The 19,995-nt window shown below is 62.2% G+C and overlaps 1 protein-coding gene across 1 annotated transcript in view; it reads right to left on the bottom strand.

The window, feature by feature from the left end:
• Nucleotides 1-18,665, bottom strand: part of KNDC1 (kinase non-catalytic C-lobe domain (KIND) containing 1) — a 64,631-nt gene extending 45,966 nt beyond the window's left edge. Inside the window, exons 1-9 of the mRNA XM_012660677.1 lie at nucleotides 18,567-18,665; nucleotides 12,123-12,321; nucleotides 11,572-11,630; nucleotides 7,101-7,247; nucleotides 6,597-6,714; nucleotides 4,597-5,300; nucleotides 2,832-2,946; nucleotides 2,185-2,256; nucleotides 2,044-2,105 (exon numbers count right to left, since the gene is read on the bottom strand). Of these exons, the coding sequence (XP_012516131.1) occupies nucleotides 2,044-2,105; nucleotides 2,185-2,256; nucleotides 2,832-2,946; nucleotides 4,597-5,300; nucleotides 6,597-6,714; nucleotides 7,101-7,247; nucleotides 11,572-11,630; nucleotides 12,123-12,321; nucleotides 18,567-18,665 (1,575 nt within the window). The remainder of the gene's footprint in view (nucleotides 1-2,043; nucleotides 2,106-2,184; nucleotides 2,257-2,831; nucleotides 2,947-4,596; nucleotides 5,301-6,596; nucleotides 6,715-7,100; nucleotides 7,248-11,571; nucleotides 11,631-12,122; nucleotides 12,322-18,566) is intronic.
• Nucleotides 18,666-19,995: the final 1,330 nt, after the last annotated feature.

The raw sequence follows: 19,995 nt of genomic DNA on the forward strand, positions 1-19,995 counted from the left end.
TGCAGCTCCGTCGGAGCAGGTGCATTCGGGGTCGCTGGGTCTTCCTGGGGGATCCACTCTTCACTGCTGCAGGGTGTCCTCTTTGTCTCTGGTGACGGCCTTCGCTCTGACGTCCACTTTACCCGACATCGACACAGCCACTTCTGCCTTCTTTATATCGAAGTTCGTGTAATACGTCTTTTCAACCCTTCTTACTTTCGACCTACTTACATTGTTTGATTTGAAGCAAGTTTCTTGTAGATGGCACATGGTTGGGTTATTTTTCTAAAAAATCACTCTGCCAATCTGTTTGTTTTTAGTTTTTGTTTTCTTTTTCCTTCTTTCTTGTGGGTTACTTCAACATTTTTTAGAATTCCATTTTGATTTATCAATAGCATTTTTTAGAGTATCTCTGTGTTACAGTGTGTAGGTTTTTGGCAGTTGCTGTCGGTGCTGGATCGTATATTGCTAACTCATCATGGTCTACGGGTGTCCACACTTACCAGTCTGAGAGATGAGGGCAAGACTTACCTCCCCTCCCCTCCTGCTGCCCCTCCATGCATAAAGTAATGGTTTTGAATATTTCCTCCGTATACATTTAGAACCACATCAAACTGCTGCAAATTTTCCTTTGACCACAAACACGGTTCAGAACACGCAGGAGGAGAAAGTCAACTGTGTCTGCCCATGTTTCTGCTTAGTGTTCTTCCTTCCTTCTTGGTATTTTAAGATTCCGTCTTTGATCACTTTTTTTTCTGCTTAAATAACTTCCACTAGCTGTTCTTTTAGAACAGATCTGCCGGTGGCAAACTCTCAGTTCCCTGCATCTGAGGGTGGCTCGAGGCCGTCCTGGGGACGGCAGGTGCTGGGTGGACAGTGCTTTCAGCCCCAGACACGCATGACCCCCCCCAGCGCCTGGTTTCTCGTGCGAGGTCTGGCGGCATCTGAGCTGCCCCCACGGTGCACGTGAGCTGGGGCTTCTCTCCTCTTTTGTGGGGGTCATCAGCGTTCAGGGGTTTGCCTAGGATGTGTCTTAGTGTGAATTTCTTTGGATTCATCATGTTTGAGACTTTCTCAGCTTCTTGAATCTGTAGGTTTAGGTATTTTGCCATAATCGGGAAGTTTTCCACCATTATTTCTTTGAGGACTTTTCGTCCCATGTCCCTCCTTCTCCTTCCCGGGCTTCGGTGACAGGAATGTCACATATTTTGTTATAGTCCTACAAGTTCCTCAGGCTCTGCTGTTTTTTTGGTCGACTCTCTCTGTGTTTAAATTGTGTAATTTCTGTTGTTCTGTCTTCCGTTTCACCGATTCTCTCCTCTGCCCTCTCTGCTCTGCTATTAATCCCATTCTTCTTTTTTCAGGAAGTCAGTTCTAAAGTTTCCATTTGTTTTTTCTTTTTATCCTGTTTCTTTGCTGAGACACCAGTTTGCATTTGGTTCCGGCATGTCCGTGGTAGCCCACCGGAGCATTTCCATGATGCTGCTTGAACATCCTATCCTGCGGTTTCAGCGTCTGCCTTTTCCGTTCACTTTGAGATCTTCTGGGTCTTAGCACGGTGAGTGCTTTTCGAGTGAAACCAGCGTTTTGACGCTGTCAGACTCCAGATCTGACTTAACCTCCCCTTTTGTCGGCCAGCGGAGGGGCCACCTTGTAACTGCCAGCCGGGGGCGGGGGGCTCCTCACTACTGCTTGGGGGGGGTCCTGGCTGGGGGTGGGGAGCCCCATGGCCTCATGGCTGCCCCTGCCCGGCCCTCCTCCCCCAGCTGGGAGGGGGCTTGTCACCGATAGGGGACTCCAGGCTCCGCGCGGCTCCCCCCGGCAGTGGACAGTGTAGGTGGGGCCACGGTGCGTGCGGGGGTTGGGGGGAGGCCCTGGTCCTGCGCCGGGGGTGAGGGGCAGGAGTGATGCACAGGAGGGGCAGCTCCGGCACACGTGGCCAGCGCCGTCCACAAACCCAGAGCCTGGGCCCTGTGACCCTTGAGCCCCGACAGCGGCGCCCTGGACAGAAGGTGGATGTGGCACCCTCGGGGCCGGGGCAGGGCCGTGGGGGGGCCCAGTTACCTTCTCAGTCACCAGCCGCTCCTCTGCCACCTCGGGAGCCAGGAAGAATGAGTCGTAAGAGCCTACGCGAGAAAAGCCTGCTTAGCTTCCCTCATCCCAGCCGCTGCTGGAACCGGCCCTGGGGGGGCCCCCGACACCCACCGTCGGCAGGGGGCGGCTCGAGGAGCACAGCGCCGTCCTCAGCGACCAGCACGGAGTCCAGACACAGGTAGGCTGCAACAGAGCTGCGGTCAGCAGCGGGCACAGGTGCGGCCCCGCTCTCTGGGCCCATGGAGACTCGGCCGGGCGGGCCAGCCCCGCCGCACGGGCAGCGCCGGCCAACACCAGCACCACGTGGCTGCGCCGCACACCCAGAGCCAGAAACGAAAGGGCTGAACAGAGGAGGGGGAGGAGGGCGTGGGGCTCGGGGTTGTGGCCCGCTGTGCCCTGCAGGTCACGAGTCCGTCCTGAGGAGGCCCGATGGCTGTGGGTGCACAGCGCAGGGACACCAGGCTCAGGTGGCCGCGGACCTCTGACGCCCCAGCCCTCTGGACACTGTCCTCACATCCCCCACCCCAGGCAGGGCGATGCCACCAACGTCCCGCCCACCTGTCCTGCTGTCCAGCAGGTCGGGCTTCAGGGGGACACAGACCAGCGGGGTAAGATTCCCTCCCTGGGGACGGCATCGCCCCATTGAGGACACGTGGCCTCCGTTTCTCTTCACCATGGGCCTGGTCTGAAGGCCAACCTGCAAGCACCTGCCCACCAGCCCTCGGGGCGCCCGGGCAGGTGGGGAGGAGGAGCGTCACCTGGGTGCTCGGGGAGCGTCCGCAGCGTGCCCAGGCAGGCGAGGCAGAGGGCCCACAGCTCGTACTCCCGGAGGGGCCGGCCCAGCTGGGACAGGAGGTCCTGCAGGGACACCCGCTGCGGGGAGACGAGCATCGTCAGCCGGGAGCCGCTGCGGGAGGATGTCCAGCGGCCGCCGCGGGGCGAGAACCACCCAACCGTGCCTGGCACGAGGGGCTGGGGACGTCCCGACGTCAAAACAAGCCTGGCAAGGACGTGGGAAACCAGAACCCTCCGCACTGCTGGCGGGAATGAATGTTCCAGGTGCGCCGCGGCAGAGAACAGCGCGTCGGCGCCTCAGAAACTGAGCGCACAGTGACCGTGTGACCCAGCAATGCCACTGCTGCGCGTAGACGCACGGGAAGTGGGAGCAGAGACTCAGACTCTTCACACCCACGTCCGCGGCACCACCGGTCAGTCCCAGGGGCCAGCGGGGGAGGCAGCCCCGAGTCCATCGCGGGTGTGCACTGCTCCCCCCACACAGTGGAATGTCGTCCAGCCTCAGAGCGGACGGAGATTCCGCCACACGCTACAGCGTGGATGGTCCCTACGGGTGTCACGTGAGTGACTGAGCCAGTCGCCACAGGCAACACTGTGGCTCCGCTTGCGGGCGGGCCCTCGACCGCTGAGTCTCCACGAGTCGTCAGATTCACAGACACGGAAAGTAGACGGTGGTGCGGGGGTGGGGCAGGGAGCGGGAGTCTGATGTGGGGCGGACGACACGGTGTCCCGGAGATGGGCGAACACACGTGACGCTCCGTGCACTTAAAACAGTTAAAACGGTGGGTTTTATGTTACGTGTGTTTTAACACACACGGCAGGACTCCAAAGAGCTTCAGCCGAGGGCAGCGCTCCGCTCCGCGGCCGCGTGGACAGCCAGGACGAAGCCGCCAGCCTTGGGCCACAGGTGCACGCTCAGCAGAGACCCGCGTCCAAGCCCTGGCGCATCGCGGGGCTGAAACGTGCAGCAGCGGGCGCCTGCCCTCCCTGGCAGCGTGTGTCACGTGTGGGGCCCCAGCACGGAGCTCAGAACCGGGTGGTGGCCCCGGCTCCGGACCAGCCCTGACGCCCACGACGGTGCCTGCGCCGGGAGCCGAGGTCCCAGGACCCGGCAACGCTGTCTCGGGTCAGGGAGGCCGAGACCTCAGCTCCACCCCTCAGCAGTGCCACCTCCTGACAGGGGGCTTAGCCACCCCGTGCCTCAGTTTACCCACCTTGAAGGTGGGCTCTTGTGAGGCGCCTGGGCACGGGAAGGTGGTGGGCGGCGCAGGACAGGGTGGCGGGGCACACGTGTGTGCACATCGAGCCCGGCGAAGAGGACCCCACAAGCTTATCGGGAGGTGCATGCAAGTGAGTCCCGGGGCCTGTGGGTCAGCAGGTGGGAAGGAGGCCCTGGCGGCACAGCAGGTCCTCGGGTCACCGGCTCCAGGGCTCCTTGCCCTGAGGGGCTCACGGGGACGCAGAGCCAGAAGGCCGAGGGGCCAGGCCACTCAGACCGCCCGTGGCGACGTGAAACCACCCAGACCTCCCAGAGGTTTGGCTCCATACGGAGACTCCGCCCGTCACCAGGGGCAGTGGACACAGGGTTCCCTCCTACCCGGGGCCGTCCTGGCACCTGCACAAAATCCCAGCATCACCGAGGACGCTCTGGGGGCGCTCAGGCGCGGACACCCCTTGCTGCCCTCGTGCCGCCGACCCGCCCTGGCCCCGCGACACCTGCTCGCCCACCTGCTCCACGGCTGCGCCTGCCGGCTGCCCGGCTCCTTCCGGAATCTCCTCGTCCCCTCCGGGTGTCCGGCCTTCAGGTTCTGCCTCTCGAGGGTCTATGGGACAGGGCAGGGGTCTGTCTTCTGCCAGCTCCTGGCCGGGGCGTGAAGCCTGGGGAGCCCCCGGGCCCCCGGCCCCGCTGAGGCCCGCGCGGGGAGCCCCTCCCGGCTGGGGCTTGGGCTCCGGCTCGGGCCACAGTCTGCGTTTGGGCTGTGCCTTGGAGCGGGAAGGGCCGTTTTCCCCATCCAGAAAAACCTTCTTGGGGTCCAGAGGGAAGAGTTCAGATGCGAACAGCTGGTTTTTCGAGCCAGTCAGCGTCAGGGGGAGGGCGGTGGCCTCGGGCCCGTCGGGCAGGAGCCTGGGGAAGGTCTGCACTTTCCTCAGACGGCCCCTCTTGAGCAGGTCTCTATCCAGCTCGCCCAGGGGGCCCCTGGTGTCCAGGAAGAGGCTGGCCAGGCCCCCCCGGGTGTGGCCTTCCCCGTTCCTCATAGAGGGGAACAGCAGGGGCTTGGGCGGCGAGGGTCTGGGGCTGGTCTCCGGCTCTGGGCCTGCAGGGGGGCGGCGCTGCGGCAGGGGCTCTGGGTCAGCGCCACGGTCTCCGGGTGGCCTCCTGGGCCCTGCGCTTCTCGGAGCAGGTTTCTCCCTCCAGGTGGTCTCCCCGACATCTGGGCACAAGCAAGACGTGGTTACCACAGAGCCAGCAGGCCGTGCCCGGATGGCATCCCCAGCCCCGACGCCGGCAGGACCCCAGCACAGGTGCTCAGGGAACAGGGCCGACTGCCAATCCTGCCTCACCCATCACATGGTCCTGGCTAATTAAAGCGGCTCCGGGCCTCCCTCTCCCCCTGCCAGGCCAGGCTTCCCCCTGGGGGCTCCCCCAGGAGCCCTGGGCCGGCTAATTATGTCAGCCAAGGCAGTCGTTTTCCCATTAGGGTCACACAGGTGACAGTCCCCAGGGGAAGACACTGAATCTGGCCACGGCCGTCCTGGCGGACAGTCTCCCACACTCGGTGTGCGGCTCTAGACACTCGCGCCCCTTTGGGGACTCTGCAGCCTGCTCCATGCTGCGCCCCTCCCACGGGGCTCTGCTCTGCCAAGAGCGATGCTGGTGGCTGCCCGCCTGGCCCACAGCAGTGCGACCGCCGACGGGGTCAGAAACGCCGCTTGCTTGGCAGGACGAGCCCCGCCGGCCACCGCGAGGCCCTGTGCTGCAGCGACAGTGTGCGGCCGCCGTCTGTGCAGAGGCTCCAAGGCTGCGCGGGACCCACGTGAGCCCTGGGAACCCCAGACGCTGTGGCGCGGCGTTGGCAGGAGACGAACTGTGAGACGGAGCCACGCCCCCTCACGGAGCCCGTGAGACCCAGAGAGGTGACCGGCACTAGTGCCAGTCCCTTCTGAACGTGATCTTGATCTCAGCTCTCGTGGCCGGGCGTCTGCAAAACCGCCAGGTGCCACCAAGAATGAGTGTGGACGTGGATATGCAAGTGTGTGCGCAGTGTGAACGTGTGCGTATGTGTGAACACACATGATTCACTGTGGGCATGTAAATGAGTATGTGTTCACATGGCAGTGTGCAGTAGAGATGCGTGAATTTGCATACATGTGTGACTGTGCGCGTATGGGGTACACACGTGATCTATGTGAATATATGTGCATGTGATTGTGTGTCAGTGCAGGTGTTTATAAGGTGTGTAACTTAGTACGAACGTGTGCATGTGATCTGTTAATGTGTGTGCACAGTATGTGTACATGTGCACACGTCTGTGTGAATGGGTGTGTCCCTGTATATATATGTGTGTGCGTGTGTGTGAGTGGGAACACTCGCATGCATGTGTATATGTGTGCATCACATGCATGCATGTGCAGATGTGTGAGCACATTACATGTGTACACATGCACACGTGTGTTAATGTGTGTGCACACATGCAAGCACATACGTGTGTGGGTTCAGGAGCGCTCACCCTGCAGTGCTCCGAAGGACTCGATGGAGAGCACCCTCCTCCCCACGGCCGAGAGGCTGCGGCACAGGCGGCAGGAGGACGTGAGCTGCATCTTCTCCTCGCACAGCGCGATGATGCTCTGTGGACGGACGGGCGGGTGGCCAGGGAGGAGGCCTGCCCCCCCAGATGCCTGGCAGTCCCCAGGCCTGCCCTCCACCCGCCTTGCCCATTTTCTGCACCCCAGGTGATACATCCTGGGGTTACAGGAGCCAGGAGGTCCTGTTCGGCCCGTGACAGTCATAAGCCCAACTTTTCATACAAAAACGTACACGGAAGAGTCAAGTCCTTGCTTAAACAGAGCACAGTGCCTCCAAGTTCTGGTCCAGGGCCCCAACGGAGCTGCTGGGCCCGTGTGTGTGTGTGTGTGTGTGTGTGTGTGTGTGTGTGTACACGTGTGGGGTGCACGCGGCAGCGGGGGTGGGTTGGGGCTCGCCCCGGGCGGTGAGGGCGCGGCTGTGCGTTTACCTCCAGGTCTGGCCGGTCCCCGGGGTTCTCCGCCTGCATCTGACCCAGCAGCGCCTCCAGGTCCCGGCTCAGCCTGGGCTCCAGCGTGGGCTCCGCCACGTACTCCAGGGCCACCTTCAGCGTGGCCCCCAGGGAGTAGATGTGAGCCTGCGGCACGGAGGGGCTGTCAGTGCGGGGCACAGGCCTGCACCACGCCGCCCTCCCGCTGTCGGGTCTGGGCCTCTCCCACGCCACGCCCCCCGCGGGGCCGACGTAGGACCTGCTCCCCGAGGCTGCTGCGCCTCTCCTCCGCAAGCTGCGTTCCTCCAGCCGGATTTCGCAAGAGGAAAGACGGGTCGGTGTCTGCTTGAGAGAGGGGTTTTCCTACTGTGGCCTGGGAGGGGCCCGTGTGGAGTGGGGGCCTGCAGCTGACGCAGCCACCGCAGATGGCCTGCGGCTAAACAGACCCAAGGCCGCCTTGGTAAGGCATAAAGAACAGATTAGTCCCGTAACTATTAGAAACCGAGCAGTAATTAAAAATCTTTTCTCCAAGAAAACAGGCGGCTTTATCAACAAGTCTCACCAGACTTTCACGAGACAGAGGACCCCACTCTTACACAAGCGGGCAAGGAGAGAAAGAGGGGTGCTCACATGGGACCTGGCGAAAACGCCAACAGAGCGGAAAGCCGCCGGTCCACTCACAACGTCGCCCCAAATCCCCAGCGAGCACCAGTAGATTCAACAGTGTACGAGGAGATGAGATTCTTGGACAGTCTGGTTTTTCTAAGTAGGAAAGGGCGATTTAACACTAGAAAATAAGTATGTGAATATTAAAATCTCGATGAAGGAAAATTACGTGATCACGTGAAGGGACCCAAAAGCCACATTTCCTAGAAGCGATGTGTTACCCTCAGGACGTGGGGCGTCGCTCTGGGAAGGTGGGGGTGCTCCAGAGCCAGGGGGACGAGGGAGGGATCTATGCACAGCCGCTGGGGGGTGGGGGGTGACGCCTGGGGTGGTCAGAGGTTTTATTGGGTAAAGAGAAAGACTAAAAGAATCTATAAGTTATTGGAAATAGTAAAACATGTAGCAAGATGGCTGGATATAAAATTAAGGTATTAAAGTGAAGTGCAATTCTATAGATTAGCAACAAGCAGAAAAATGTAATTAAAAAGACCATCAATTTTAGAATAGAATCAGAAAATATCAAATTCCTGAGAATAAATCTAATAAAATCTAAGACCCCTATAGTAAAAAAAAATTTTTTTTTGGAGACAGCATCTGCTCTGTCACCTGGGCTGGAGTGCAGTGGCTTCATCATATTTTTTTTTTTTTTTTTGAGACAGAGTCTGGCTCTGTTGCCCTGGCTAGAGTGCCATGGCGTCAGCCTAGCTCACAGCAACCTCAAACTCCGGCTCAAGCGATCCTCCTGCCTCAGCCTCCCGGGTAGCTGGGACTACAGGGACGGGGGTCTCGCTCTTCCTCAGGCTGGTCTAGAACTCCTGAGCTCAAGCAATCCTCCCGCCTCGGCCTCCCAGAGTGCTAGGATTACAGGTGTGAGCCACCGCACCTGGCCACATCATCATATTAATAGCTGACAGCAATGTCAAACTCCTGGGCTCAAGCCATCCTCCTGCCTCAGCCTCCCGAGTAGCTGGGACTACACGCATGCGCCACCATGCCTGCCTAATTTTTCTATTTTTTGTAGAGACGGGCTCTTGCTCTTGCTCAGGCTGGTCTCAGACTCTTGGCCTCATGCAATCCTCCCGCCTCAGCCTCCCAGAGTGCTGGGATTATAGGCGTGCACAAGGCCAGAAATTTTTTTAAAATGTCAAATCAATTTCAGGTGGATCAAATGTGAAGCACAAAACTTAAAACTCTTGGTAGGAAATACCAGCGAATATCTGCTGGGCCTTGAGGTTGGGAAGGTTTCTTAAGACACAAAAACCCTGACGATGGAAGCAGCATTAATACAGTTGACTGGTTGAAATTGAGAAGCTCTTTTTCATCAGAGGATACTTGAGGCAGGTTTTCTCAAAGTGTGGTTTGAGAGGTTCAAACTATGTTCCTAGCAATACTGAGATGTTATTGCCTTTTCCAATCTGTTTTCTCCCCAGCCGACAGGGGGGGTCTCCCAGAGGCCTCGTGATGCGTGACATCACGGCAGAATGAATGCAGAAGCCTCTACGAAAGCCCCGATGTTGTCCATTAAGCCAGATGCTAAGGAGATTTACAAGTATGTAAAACAATGCCACGCTTCTCATGAATATTTGGGGGAAAAACATTATTTTTCATAAAATATGCTATGTGTGTTAACACACAATGGGATTGTTATTGTTATTTTTATATGAACTAATAGTTAAATATTTTTTGATTTCTCAATTTTAATTTATACTGTAGTAAATACTACGAGATAGAACCACATAAACCAAAGCTCTTGGAGCTGCTCAGTTTTGAGGAGTGAAAGGGGGTCCTGAGACCAGAAAGTTTGAAAACTGCTTCCTTAAAGAAAGTGGACAAATTGGCCGGGCGCGGTGGCTCACGCCTGTAATCCCTGCACTCTGGGAGGCCGAGGCGGGAGGATCGCTTGAGGTCAGGAGTTCGAGACCAGTCTGAGCAAGAGTGAGACCCTGTCTCTACTAACAATAGAAAGAAATCAGCTGCACAATTAAAAATATATAGAAAAATTTAACCAGGCATGGTGGCACATGCCTGTAGTTCCAGCTACTTGGGAGGCTGACACAGTAGGATTGCTTCAGCCCAGGAGTTTGAGGTTGCTGTGAGCTAGGCTGACGCCACGGCACTCTGGACAACACAGCAAGACTCTGTCTCCCAAAAAAAAAAAAAAAAAAGTGGACAAATTGCAGACTGGAGGCAGCAGCTGCACCCCTGACGAGGGGAAGGGAATTTCTGCACCAGGCGAGAACAGCCCCGTTGCCTAGAGAGTGGCCTGCACTGCAGAGAGACCCTCGGCCACGTCACCGACGAACACACGCAGGTGGCCGCACCGCCTGGAAATGCAGCGAGGTGCCGCCTGCTGGGGGGACCCAACCCCACCGCCTGCGTCCTGCCAGAGGAGGAGGAGCCAGCGGCGGGCGTGATGAGGGGCGTTTTAGGGTCCAGCTGCACCTTGACCTGCCTGGAGAAGCTCGTGCTGGACGCACTCTCGGTGCCACACTGGGAAACACCTGGGGACACCTCTACGGCCCCACGCCCAGCAGGTGGGCTGCACGTGGTGTTTCCCCAGCGGCACGTCCCCGCAGTCACAGCCAAGGCGTGGCGCCCACAGCTGCTCTGCAGGTGGCGTCCGACAAACAGCACGTGAAAGAATCCGGCAGGACCACACGCACCCGACAGCCTGCGAGACACGTCACACACAGCAGCTGCAGCGGTGGGCACAGCCAGGGGTGCAGACGCGGGCAGACGCGGGCGGGGGCGGGACAAGGTCTCGGCTGCCCTGTGGGTGCCAGTCCCTCCCCAGAAATGCAGTTAGAGAGTGAAGTCCGTGCGTGGACCAGGGATGGGAACAGCCACAAGCCAGGGATTGTGAGGACTCGGGCTCTGGACCTGTGAGGTCCAGTAGAACAGGACACCTGGCAGAAGAGTGGCGCCCGCCAGGCCTGCAGTCTGAGGGCCGCGGTGCTGGGCCGTCAGCGGGGACGCCCGCCCCAGCCTCTCAGGGCTGAGACTCGGATGCTGAGAGTGAAAACAAGCACACAGGTCAGTCCCAAAATCTTATTTTGAGGTCAGAATTTGAGCTAATGATGCTTTTAGTGGGAAGATTTTGCGTTTGTAATTACTGACTTATTTGTTAGTGACTGACACGTTTTCTTGACCCATCCCAGGGGCTGTAGGAGCCGCCATTCTGTGCGCTGAGCCACAGCCCAGCAGACAGACAGCTCCTGACGGATGGACAGACGGAGCCAGAGGACAGAGCACGAGCCCAGGGCCAGGCGCCGCGCTGAAGCCGACGTGGGGAGGGGCCTCGTGCTCTGAGGGGCTGCCTGGAGCAGCGGCCTCGGAGGCCTCAAAGGCCCCTTGGGGTGTGGCCTCGGGAGCGTCACCACTTCGAGGTCTCGGGTCTCCTCGAGTGCTGCAAATCACCACCTGCCAGGTCCCTGGGGCAACCGCGGCGCCTGCCCGTCATCACCGGGAGTTTTAGGCACTTCTACTACGTGACATGTGGCACATTTGCATTCCAGAACACAGCGCGAAGGTGCAGTAATGACAGACGTGTTCAAAGCCGCTGCTCCCGCACACAGAGCTGTGACTGTGGCTGCCCCGTGGGGGGCCTAGCAGTGGGCAAGGTGGACACCCCCAACGGCAGCCCTGAGGGGCCGCCCCGCACACCAGGCTGCGGCAGCCCTGCCCCCGGCCCCTCAGGGACCCACAGAGGCTGCCCCCAGTTGACAGCAAAGGGGACCCCAACGGGGTCCTTGAAGGGGAAGGTGAGGAGGGAGGGGCTCGGCGCACACCCACCTGCCGCACTCACCTCAAAGGTGTTTCCGGTCACATCGAACTCGGGGGGGACAAAGGCACCCTCGGGGTCATCTTGGGAAGGAAAGAGAAGGGTCACTCACCCAGGAAGCCACGCGGAGTGACCCGCCAACCGGGAGCCGAGTCCTCTCCCTCCCGTGCCCCCAGGACGGTGTCGAGCATTTGCGACCATGGCGGTAAAAAGGGAATCAGTGCGTTAACCGTAGCCGGGGGCCTGGCTGCAGGTGGGAGGACAGAGGGCTCTGCCCGGTCCCCAGGAGGAGGAACCCAGGGCCCCTGGAGGGAGGGCGGGGTGCGGCCGCCCACCGCAGCGGGTGAGTCTCACCTTGGAGGCGCCATGTCCACCTGCGGCAGGGCCCGTGGGGCCGGCCCAGGGACCAGGAGGGACGCCAGGCCGGGCGCCTCTGCCCCTCCAAGGTGTGAGGCGGCAGCTCCCACCCAGGGCTGCCCAGCCCATCCTCCCCCCGCCGCTCCCGCACGCGCCCGGTGTCCTCTGGCTGCGCTGGCGCCCATGGTCACCCTGCAGCCGCCCACCCGCGGCCTCACCGCTGAGCTGCTCCATGAAGCACACGTTCCCACTGGTGTTGAAGGCCAGGGTGTCGGGCGTGATGCACAGCGTCTGGAAGATGGCCGCGTGCGCCACGCTGCGCATGGACAGGCTGCACTCCAGGCACACGGCCCAGGCCTCCTGCTCGCTGAGGCCGCTGTCCCGCAGGGAGAGGATGTCGGCCAGAGACACGTTCTCCTGCCAAGACAGGCCCCAGCTGTGAGCCTGGCGGCGCGTCCCCAGCCGGCCCCGGCGCCCCAGCGCTGGGATTCGCTGGAGAAGCAGGACTCGCGGCTGCACCTCCTTTTATGGGTCGGGGAAAGGGTTTGGAGCAAGGTTTCCTTGTAACAAAGTCACCCCCGTTCTCCGGGCGTCAGAGCCGGGGACATCTGGGGAGCAGTTAGCGTGCTTCCCGGAACAGGTGTCTGCTCACGGAGCCCGGGAACACGGCCTCCTCCCGGAAGCTCGGCTGGAGCCGGAGGACTCGTGCCCAGCTGGGCCACCTGCTTGCTGGGCCACCCCTGACCCCACAGGTCGTGGCTCAGCGGGGGTGTGGGGTCGTGAGCCAAGGAGCCGGGTGTATGGGCCTGTGAGGACGGAGTTGGCACCTACAGAATGCGCTCTGTGCAGGGCTGATGTGGCGTGATCCTGACACGCAACCACACGCACGTGACGCGATGGTCACAGAGCTGCCCAGAAGTTAGCTCCCGCAGGACGCAGGCGTGCGGTTCCTTCGCCCGGTCAGATGGCCCAGGCCTCCCCGACTCTGGCCTCACCTCCTGGCCCTGTGAGAGCTCAGCTATGATCAGGATAGTCGCACCAGCACCCACACACGTGCACACACACCTGCCCAACACGCACATCACACGCATGTGCACACATGCTTCCACCTAACACATGACAGTTACACATGTACACCCGCACTCACACACACCCCTTATACATGCAACCGCACACTGGCACATGCCAACACATACACTTTCACACGTGCACACACCTATGTACTGAGACACCATTGCCCGGGCACGTGTGTGCTCACAATGCTTCTATCCACTTTCACGCATGCCCCACACTCATGCAGTGGGAGCGAATATCCTCACACGCACATGCTACACACATGCTTGTACATGCCCACACTCTTACTCACACACACTCTCACATACATCCACACACCTGCTACATGCAAGCACACTCACACGTAAGGTCAACCACATACACTTTAAACACATGGCCCCTCCACACCTGTACTCACACTCGGCACACACAGAGTCACGCGCACTAACACACGTGCCGCACACGGCCACACTCGTGCGTCACACACCCTGGGCTCTGGGCCTGTCCTGCCCACTGTGCCTGCATGTTTGTGCCCCGCCACCCACGGGAGCGGGCGGTTTGCGGGAGGCAGGCTGGGTGGCTGGTGTGGGTGTGGCCAGGAGAGGATGGACACGGACCTGGCGGGTGGGGAAGCAGAGAGGCGGAGCCCCCGGGCGCCCGGCCCAGCCGCCAGGGCCTAAAGGGCGTCTCCCGTCCTTGAATTTCCCCGCCTGCGGCCGGCATCGCGCGGGCCCCCACCACAGGTGAGGGCAGGGGCTTAAACGCCAGCCCCCCCGCGTGGCCCGGCACGTCGCCTGCCCCACTCCTGCCCGGAGTCCAGGGAGGGGCGTGACAATGTCACTCCCAGGCCCTTCCAGCTCCTGTGGCGGGAACCTCCCCTCAGGGTTCCTGGGTCCCGACTGACAAAAGGTCTTTCTCATTTGGGCTCAACCTGCCGCCAATTCTGCAGCACCCGGAACGCTCAGGACTCAGGGAGCCCAAAGCTCTTAGCGATGCCCGCGGGGCTGGTTGTAGAGGTGCCTCGGCACTCAATGCACACGCACACACACACGTGCACCTGCACAGAAACGCACAAGGCAGCACATGTGTACACATGCATGTGCACATGCACACACACACCCATGCACCTGCATAGAAACGCACAAGGCAGCACACGTGTACACACGCATGTGCACACGCACACACACCTGTACACCTGCACACAAATGTACAAGGCAGCACATGTGTACACACGTGCATGCAAACACACACACAGGTGTGCACTACATGAAGTAATGACCAACTCCAGAGACCCCGTGAGGAGGAGCAAGGTCAACCCATGACTCGAGTCTGAGCCAGTCCCGACTCCACGGTAGCGCCTGCTTGCTACACGGCGGGTGACAGATGTGTTGTCGGGAGGGGCGCCCAGGTCTGGCGCGGCCCCCTTCATGCTCGGGCCCTGCGGGAAGACACCTGCTGATGGCGAGCCCTCCCGGCCCAGGAGGCTGGACACCGGCGGTCCCCGGCGCCTGTCTGAGGGGGCAGCGCCTGAACTTGGCAGAGTCTCCTCTGCCTGCCTGCAGGGCTGGACTCCACAGGGCCCGTGGCCGAGGCCTCCACTCTCGGACAGACCTGGCTCAGCCACGCCGTCTCCTGCCATCCCGGGGCGGGTTTGGCTCACACAGGGCTGCCCTGGCACATGAGGTGGGGCCTTGGCACAGGCTGAGGGACACCCAGGCCTGAACTCTGGGGCCTGCGGCTGGCCCTGCTGCCCCCACCCTGCCCCAGCCCAGGTAGGAGGAGTGACCCTTCCCTGCCCAAATGCACAGTGGCCAGACTAGGGCCTTGGTGCCAGGGACGGGGAAGAGAGAGGGGCCAGGAGGGGCGTGGACACCCCTCGCCAGTCCAAGGGGCCTATGGCAGTGCCCACCCCGCACGCCTGCACTGGCCTCCCAGAGTAGCCGCTTGGTGACCCCATGGCCCAGCGTCACCACCAGACGGGTCCAGCCCCACAGCGGGGTGGCCGCTCCATGCCCAAGGGCAATGCGCTCAGCAGGGTGCCCACGGCCTCCACCAGAGCTTAGTGGGCCGTGGCAGACATTTCAGAGGGAGGTGACGTGCTACGAATAGCAAAGCTGGCCTCGGCTCCGGGGCACCCTGTGGCCCACAGCAGGCTGGGGCATCAAGGCTCCCACCCCTCGGTCCCCTCCTGCTCCTGCCAACTCGGTCCGACCATGTTGCCACCGGCTGGCACATGGGGCTCTGTCTGCTGGCACAGACCTCGCTCCCCGGCAGGGTGGGGGCTCCCTGCTGCCCAGCCCAGGGAGCTCCCTGGGCCTCCCACCTGCCTCTCATCAGCCTCAGAAAAGCACCACCTGGGGGGCTGCGGGTCTGAGCGCAAGGACCACCCAAGTCCTGTTCTTGACAGGGCAGGAAAGAGTGGTCCCTGCCTTGCAACTGTGGGAGGAGGGACGTGGCGGGGGGTGGACGTGACCCCCAGGGGCTGTTCTCCAGGCAGCGGCACCCCAGCCAGAGGGCGGGGCGGCTTCCACTGGGACCCTCCCCTGGTACAGCCAAGTGCCCAATTTAGGGGCTTCTAGCGTTGAGGGGGCCTCACACTCCGAGGCAGACATCAGGCCGGGTTTCAGGGGGACCCTGGGTCATTTTGAAGATTTCAAATACTCTCTTATAACCAACTGACTTTTTCAGCCTTGGGATATTCTAATAGGAGTTGCCGATACAGAGCTCCAATCACGGCCGAGGACGTTTGCTGGCACTCCCAGGCCTGCCCACGGCCCCTTTGCGCTGGCCGCCCCCTGGCCAGGGGAGCTTTACGGAAAGCTCCTCGCTCCTGCAGCCCCTGCGTCAGCCCCAGACCCTCCTCGGCTCTCCAGGCAGGTGCCTCCTGCTCTGGGCTTGTCTCAGCACCAGTGCCACGTGGACCCCGTGGGGCACCATGGGAACGTCCCTCTCCACAGGTGCCCCGAGCTCGCTCCTCTAGGCTGCAGCTGGTTGAATCCTGAGCCAGCCCAACACCTGGCACACAGGACGCTCTGGGGAGGCACTCGCCAAACAAGGGAGGTACAAGATGCCGCTTGTCTCCCGAGGGTGCGTGAGAGCCAGGACACGCCCTGCTCTGCCCCACGCTGCAGGCCGTCCTCCTCTCCAAGCCTGCCTGGCCTGCCCCCCTGAGGGCCGCTGGCACCATTGGCTCGTGATCAGGGAGCCGGAGTGTCCCCTTCCTGGGCCGCGGCTGCCTGGCGTGTGTCTGCCTCCCCGGCAGCTGCTGTCCTGCCCAGACAGTACATTCCTCTCCACAGTGGCTGAAATCCCACATGAATCCAGGGAGGGACACCTCCCCCAGGAAGCCCGCCTTGCTTAGGGCCCAGGCAGAGCATCTCCCTGTCGGCTGTGTGCCAGTGGTCCTTGGCCTATATTGACCCGTGGCACTGCCTTCAGGACCGAGCTAGCTGTTCCACTCACAGCAGGCCCAGGGTTTCTGGGTGAGAGTGGTCTCAGGCACCGTCCCCCGTGGACCATGTGTCTCTGGGCCCCACCCCCACGGTGACATTGCTGGGGCACGGTGGTGGGGAGCTTCCCCCTCACTAGCAAAGGCCAAGCTGTTTTCCGAAGAGGCTGCTCCAGCTCATCTCCCACCGTGTGGGCAGAGCTGCTGAGGCGCCGTCCTTGCCAACACAGCGCTGTCCGCCTTTTAGCTCTGCCGGCCTGGCGGTCTGGGAAAGGTATTCATGGCAGCGCATTTTGCACGCCCTGATTATGATGAGCAAACATCCTTTCTTGCGTTCACCAGCCATCTGGATTTCCTCTGGAGTCATGACGGAGGAGGGACACTCCAGGGGCTCCTGGGGGGCTTCTACTTCTCGACCCCATTGTGGTCAGTTCTCAGAATTAGCTATCTACAGAGTGAGTGCCTAGGTCTTCTGCAGGTCGCATGTGTCCTGGGCCTGGTGCCACCTCCCTGTCCTGGCAGCTGCCCTGGGGCCACGCCACCCTGGGTCTCTCTGGGGGCTGCTGCCGCCCTGCCCACCTGCAGGCAGCCCCACCTCCCCAGGTGGGGCCCACTGGCCTTTCCTGCTGGATACTACCAAATCCCTGGCGTCCAGCGCACCTGCAGGCCTCCGTCAGGTCGCAGGTCGGAGACCCCTGCCCCATGCATGGTGCATGGCGGGAGCTGCTCCAGCCGGGAGGGCGCTGGCCGGGGGGCAGAAAGACCGTCGGATGTGTCTGGGCTCAAACTGTGGCACCACACGTTCTGCTTATGGGGCACCAGCTGCTGCCTGGTCATGCTGGGCACAGAGGGGCCCTCCAGGCTTGGGCGCCGGGTGCCAAGGTGCCGTGAGGAGAGCCGTGTTCTCGGGGTTGCTTCCCACAGCCATCAGTCAGGCGGCTCTTCTAGGGGGTGCAGTGAAACGTGTCCTCTGGGGCGTTTCTGCAGGCCATGAGCTGCGTGTGCCCCTCTTTCGCATAAAAACCAAAGACGCCCCAAGGCTCATTTGTCCCCTTGCCTCTCCTCTGGGCAGCCTCCAACTGCACCAAATCCAGGCCACGGTGGGGGTGGGGCAGCCAGCCCCAGCCCTGCCTCCGTGGCTGCTGGCTGGCAGCAGCGGTCCCCAGACACAGGAGACACGCCAGCACCTTCCCTGAAGGAGGAAGCCCCTGGCCTCTGGAGCCCACTCCCCCGGGGGCGGGGCCGGCAGAGGGCAGGAGGCCCTGGGAACTGCCGCTGTGGGCGCTTCTCTGCTCCTGGAGGTGCGGCCAGGCTGGGGGAGGGTCTTCAGCACCACACTGGCCATTTAAAGAGAAGGCCCTGCAGCTCTCCGCACTGCTCAGCAGGAAACACAGCAGCCTGGCGGTTGGGGTATTCGCCTAGTGGCGAATGGAGACAGAAGGGCCCCTCATCGGGCTGTCTCATGCCGAGGGGGCTGGCTTGTTTTCAGGACACAAAGTGTATTCGTTTGACCCCAAACCACAGCCTGCAGGGCCCTGTGGGGAAGCCAGGGCTGAGCGACAGGGACAGACTGGGCCGAGTGAGGACCTGCTTCTCCGCCAGAGCTGGGCAGACGGGCTCTGTGGGCAGGTGGCCAGACCACGGCCAGGAGCCGTGGGATGGAGACAGCAGGCACATCCCTCTGTGCCTGGGGGAGGGTGAAGGCCCAGAGGCCCCAGAGAGCAGGAAGCAGCTCTCAGCCCTGGGGGGTTTCTCCTCCAGAGGCCCCCACAGCTCCTGAACCTCAGCCCTGGGGGGCTTCATCCCCCCAGCTCCCAAACTGGCGCCTGAAAGGGGTCTGCTGCCCTGCGCTCCGCGGGCCTCCCAGGGCTGGCAGGAAGGTAAACAGTGGCCCCCACGGCTCCCCCACCACCATCCAACATTTACGGTCGGGAGCCCACCCCACAGGGGCTGCCAACTTCTGCAGAGACCGCCCACCCACCACCGCCGCGGGCAGCATTCCAGGGGTCCCGTCCCTCCTGGCCAAAGTGTCAAAGTGAGGAAGGGGTTGCTAAGGACAGCTGCAGGATCCCCCGCGGCGAGACCTCCGGCTCCCCCTCGGGCACTCCCCACCGACCCCCCCCACCGCCGCAGGGAACACAGCCCTGGGCCCGGGGCTCACCTCGTCCTCCGGCAGAGTGGGGAGCGGCTCGAAGTCGTAGAAGTCCAGGTCTCCGCCGTCCTCCTCGCAGAGCTCGGCCGCGGGGTCTGTGGCCTGCATCGTGCGGCGGGGGGCGCGGGCAGGGCGGGGGGCGCGCAGTGCACCCCGTCCCCGCCGTCCCCGGCCCCGCTGTCCCCGTCCGCGCCCGCTCGCCGCTGGGCAGCTCGGCCTCGGCTACGCGCGCCCAGCCGCCATGGCAACGCGCCGCGCGCCCCCCGCGCCTCGCCCGCCCCGCGGTGCGCCGCCTGCCGCAGTGTCGCCGGGCGGGGGACGCGCCAGGGAGCCCGGGGCGGGGCCGGGGGCGGCGCCCGGGGCCGCGGTCAGTGTGGCTGGCACAGGGGGAGGGGGACGCCCGGGGGCTCCGCGGGCGATCTCCGGGCCTCGGTCTCTGGGCACCTGGTCCCCTTTTGGGGGCCGCGACTGTGCGGGGCGGAGCCACTGCGTGTGGCCGCTGTCAGCGCGCTCAGGAGGCCGGGGTCTGCGCCCACCTGGGCACACGGAGAGTCCGGGGCGGAGTCCGCCGGAGGGCGGGGCTGCCGCAGTGGGGGAGGGGAAGGGGGCCTGTGGTGGAGCCGCTGGAGTTCGGGTCCCAGGGAGACCCATGGGGCAGCAGCCGCAACCCCCACTTTGGGCCCACTTGGGCGTCCTGTGGCTCCTGGTTAACCCCTTCGCCGCCCGTTAGGGTCCACTCGCTGGGCCTCCTCAGCGCCGGGGAAGCGCATCCCAAGCTGGGGCCTGTGCATCGGTAAAGAGCCGATGCCCCCAAGCACAGGAAAAGGCCTGAATGCCCCTTGGCAAAGGGCTCGGCAAAGGACTCACCACCGCCCACCACCCCTGCCTTAGAAAGCAGAACTGCGGTCGGCACTCCCACGAGAGTGGACACCGCCGGGCAGGCTCCATCCTCAGAGCATAGCCTGGCCAGACACACAGTAGGCGCTTGATAAATGCTCCTTGAATGAATGAGGCAAGGCTCTGGCGGGTCCTGCAAAGCCCTCAGGTGCAGCGTGGGCAGGGACGCTGAGGCCCACTGATGCCCATTCTGTCCTGGGTCAGGTCTCCGGCTCCCAGCGCGGTCTGGCACTCGGGCAGCAGGGAGCTGGGGCAGGAGCTGGGCAGAGTCCCTGCACCCAGCCAGGTGGTCTCACCCTGCACACAGCGCCTATCCGAGGGCCCACCCACGTCACCCGAATCAACCACAGGGTGCAGCCTCCTCTGCCCCTGGGGTGTTTGGAAGCTCAGAGCAGCCAGCCAGGTGGGGTGGGGTGGGGTGGAGGCAGCCAGAGTTGGAGAACAGACATCTCCCGGCTGTGTGGCTGTGGCCAGCTGCCCCTGAGTGCTCGCTGTGGGCCCCAGAGGGGCCTACAGCAGCTCCTGCCCCTCGGTCTCAGAA

The sequence above is a fragment of the Propithecus coquereli genome, unplaced genomic scaffold (genome assembly GCF_000956105.1).
Source record: "Propithecus coquereli isolate 6110/MARCELLA unplaced genomic scaffold, Pcoq_1.0 Scaffold673, whole genome shotgun sequence".
Lineage (NCBI taxonomy): Eukaryota > Metazoa > Chordata > Mammalia > Primates > Indriidae > Propithecus > Propithecus coquereli.